Raw genomic sequence first — 2,746 nt, 5'->3', positions numbered from 1 at the left:
CAATCACGATCAATTCATTCTTCATCTGATGATCGGGAAGGGTAAATCAAGATCAATTCATTCTTCATCCAATGATCGGAAGGGACAATCACGATCAATTCATTCTTCATCCGATGATCGAGAAGGATGAATCAAGATCAATTCATTCTTCATCTGATGATCGACGAGAAGGGAGAATCAAGATCAATTCCTTCTTCCTTTCATTCTATGCAATCCAATTCTTTATTGTAAATCTACGAGTTTTCGTTCTATTTGAGTGCAAGAAAATTGAATGATATAAGAAATTTTCGTCTGTTTAAAGGTGAGGAATCTGAAGCAATGGCAGATTGGATGTCCGAATTGCCAGTTGCTGCCCGGGATAAACCAATTATGACACTTGCTATTCCAGGTTTTTCAGTTGCTTTTGTAATCATTGTTTCGGTTCAACTTAATCACCTTATATAAATTGTTTAATTAATCAATAATTGGGGCAAATACATCTTGAAAAGGGGAAAGGTTTGATTCTCAATCAACTGTTACTAATGTATTTACAAATTACCATTTGAAAGAAAAGCAGAAAAAAAAAACAGGAAATGTTTAAAATTTCTAGTATTTCATCCTCAGTTTCTTCAGGTTCCCATTTAAGTGGTACTTGTAGTCTGAAAGAAGATAGCGAAATAACACCAGATCAGACATGGTGTGTTCGAGTACTGGATTCCAATGATATGATCCGGAAAGCAGTTTACAATTGGTCGAAAGTACAAACAATGTCTATTAAACAACAGGTATGTATCATTAGGGATATTTACAATATTAGCATCATTTTTAAGTCGTCTTTTTAGTGAATAATTAACCTAAGAAATATTTAAACATCGAAAATACTTCCAGTTAGAAGCAGGTATTCGATTTCTGGATGTACAAGTAGCCTACATAAATGAGGGTATTTATGTAGTGCATGGACTTCGATCTATGGAAATCAGAGGTACGCCTCTTAAAAAAAAAAAAAACTTTTCGTGATATCTTATCAGGAAGATCCATCTCTTCTCAAATTGATACAAATAGACCAAATGAGGGCTTCTTAATATACTTAGTAAAATATATCGTTTGATTCGTTAGACAGCTCAGTTTTCAAAACTGATCCGGAAAAGTTCGTATTTTTTTCAGTAGTTCATGCCAATGACCGGTATTAGACGATCCCCCGGTTAGAAAATTCCCCTAGTAATGAGTCTTTTGATAGAACAATGTGATACATATCTAAATAGAATATTATAAGAGAAATCTTAATTTTCCCATTGATCGTATTTTGTCATTTTTGATTATTTGATTATAGATCTATTCAAACGAGTGGATGACTTCTTATCAGTTCATCCAAAGGAGATAGTGCTAATTGATATCAATCATTTTTATGAATTTCGTGAGCAGCATCATGATAAGCTTCTTGATATGATCAATAATTTGTTTGGTGATCGCCTGATTACTCGACCGGCGACAATACGAACAGCGATGAATTACACACTAAACAAAATTTGGAGTAGCACCGGAAGAGTTCGTTTCGTGTATTTCATATTAATTTTTGTTCCTTTATTATTCTTATTCCGCAAAACCATTACTGCTAGTATTTTAGTCTATATTGTTTAATTCTCTTTATATGCCTTTTTAGGGAAGCAGTGATGTCTAATGAAGAAAACTGATTCTAGAATACTCAATTTAATCAGTGAAACTTTAGATCTTAGCACGGCAATCTAAAATTTAGAAGCCTAACCTCTCCTTCTGAAGATCAGGACTTGTGACTTATGGACATGGTTAGGGGCACACCGGGAGGCAGATAGTTCCCGAGTCTTGGTAATTTTATTTACTTGAATACAGGTGATAATCTTCTATCAGCCACCACTACCTTCGCTCAAAGCAAATGATATCAATGGACATGCCGGACCATCAGACATCGTCAAGTTACCTAACTACGTATGGAGTCGGCAGTTCATCAAAAGTCCATGGCCAAAAACTGATGATGCTAAGCGCATGGTTGATGATGTGGGAAATATTCTACAAACTCGGGTGCTTGAGGATGGTTTCCAGGTGGTGCATGCTTACTTTCTTGTCCCATAAAAGCTGTGTTGTAATGTGTAGTCTCACCTCGACACACTTCGAAATCATAAATTTCAATTGATGATCTATATCCACTGCTACCACCACTTAAAGATGCACATTCTTGCCTCATTGCTAAAACCACGGTCAAATTTTAAGATTTTTAAGATTTTTTTAATCTTTTATATTTTAAGGTATGCCAGGCAATAGTAACATTAACTGTAAATTCGATCATTCGTCAACCAACCGGAACATTTGAAGCGCGGTTCGGACGACGTGCGACTAGAGCGCTAATCGATTGGCTGCGGCAGGTATCCATCAACTTTCCAAATATGTTGTGTAGCTTAGACAAGTTCAGGAATATTTTAATAGACCATTTTAAGACTAATAATTTTGTTCCATGTTTAATGTACCATGTCCCCTTCCCCCCTTTCATACAAAGAGGAAAACTGTTTGAAAAAATGTTCAACTGACAGCTGCCACAGTAATAAGGGATTTCACTACGGTCATTTCTGCGTTATCGAAGATGAAAAAAAGAAAAAAAAAAGGAAAGTTTAAATTTGAAATAAAAAAAAAAATAGAACGTTGAAAAAAATTACAAATAAAAAAGGAAAAGGAAAAACTTAGAGAAATGAAGAAATTAAAAAAATTTAGTACTTAAAATTAAAGATATATTATAAAT

At 34.5% G+C, this 2,746-nt stretch overlaps 1 protein-coding gene across 1 annotated transcript in view; it reads left to right on the top strand.

Annotated features, from left to right (window-relative positions):
* LOAG_14342 (phosphatidylinositol-specific phospholipase C) overlaps positions 1 to 2,746 on the top strand; it is a 4,556-nt gene that overhangs the window by 338 nt on the left and 1,472 nt on the right. Inside the window, exons 2-6 of the mRNA XM_020448797.1 lie at positions 613 to 764; positions 868 to 961; positions 1,310 to 1,524; positions 1,846 to 2,055; positions 2,259 to 2,375. Coding sequence (XP_020301085.1) covers positions 613 to 764; positions 868 to 961; positions 1,310 to 1,524; positions 1,846 to 2,055; positions 2,259 to 2,375 — 788 coding nt within the window. The remainder of the gene's footprint in view (positions 1 to 612; positions 765 to 867; positions 962 to 1,309; positions 1,525 to 1,845; positions 2,056 to 2,258; positions 2,376 to 2,746) is intronic.

Source organism: Loa loa, assembly GCF_000183805.2.
Source record: "Loa loa unplaced genomic scaffold supercont3.124, whole genome shotgun sequence".
NCBI classification, from domain to species: Eukaryota; Metazoa; Nematoda; class Chromadorea; order Rhabditida; family Onchocercidae; genus Loa; species Loa loa.
This window is presented reverse-complemented; position numbering and strand designations above follow the sequence as displayed.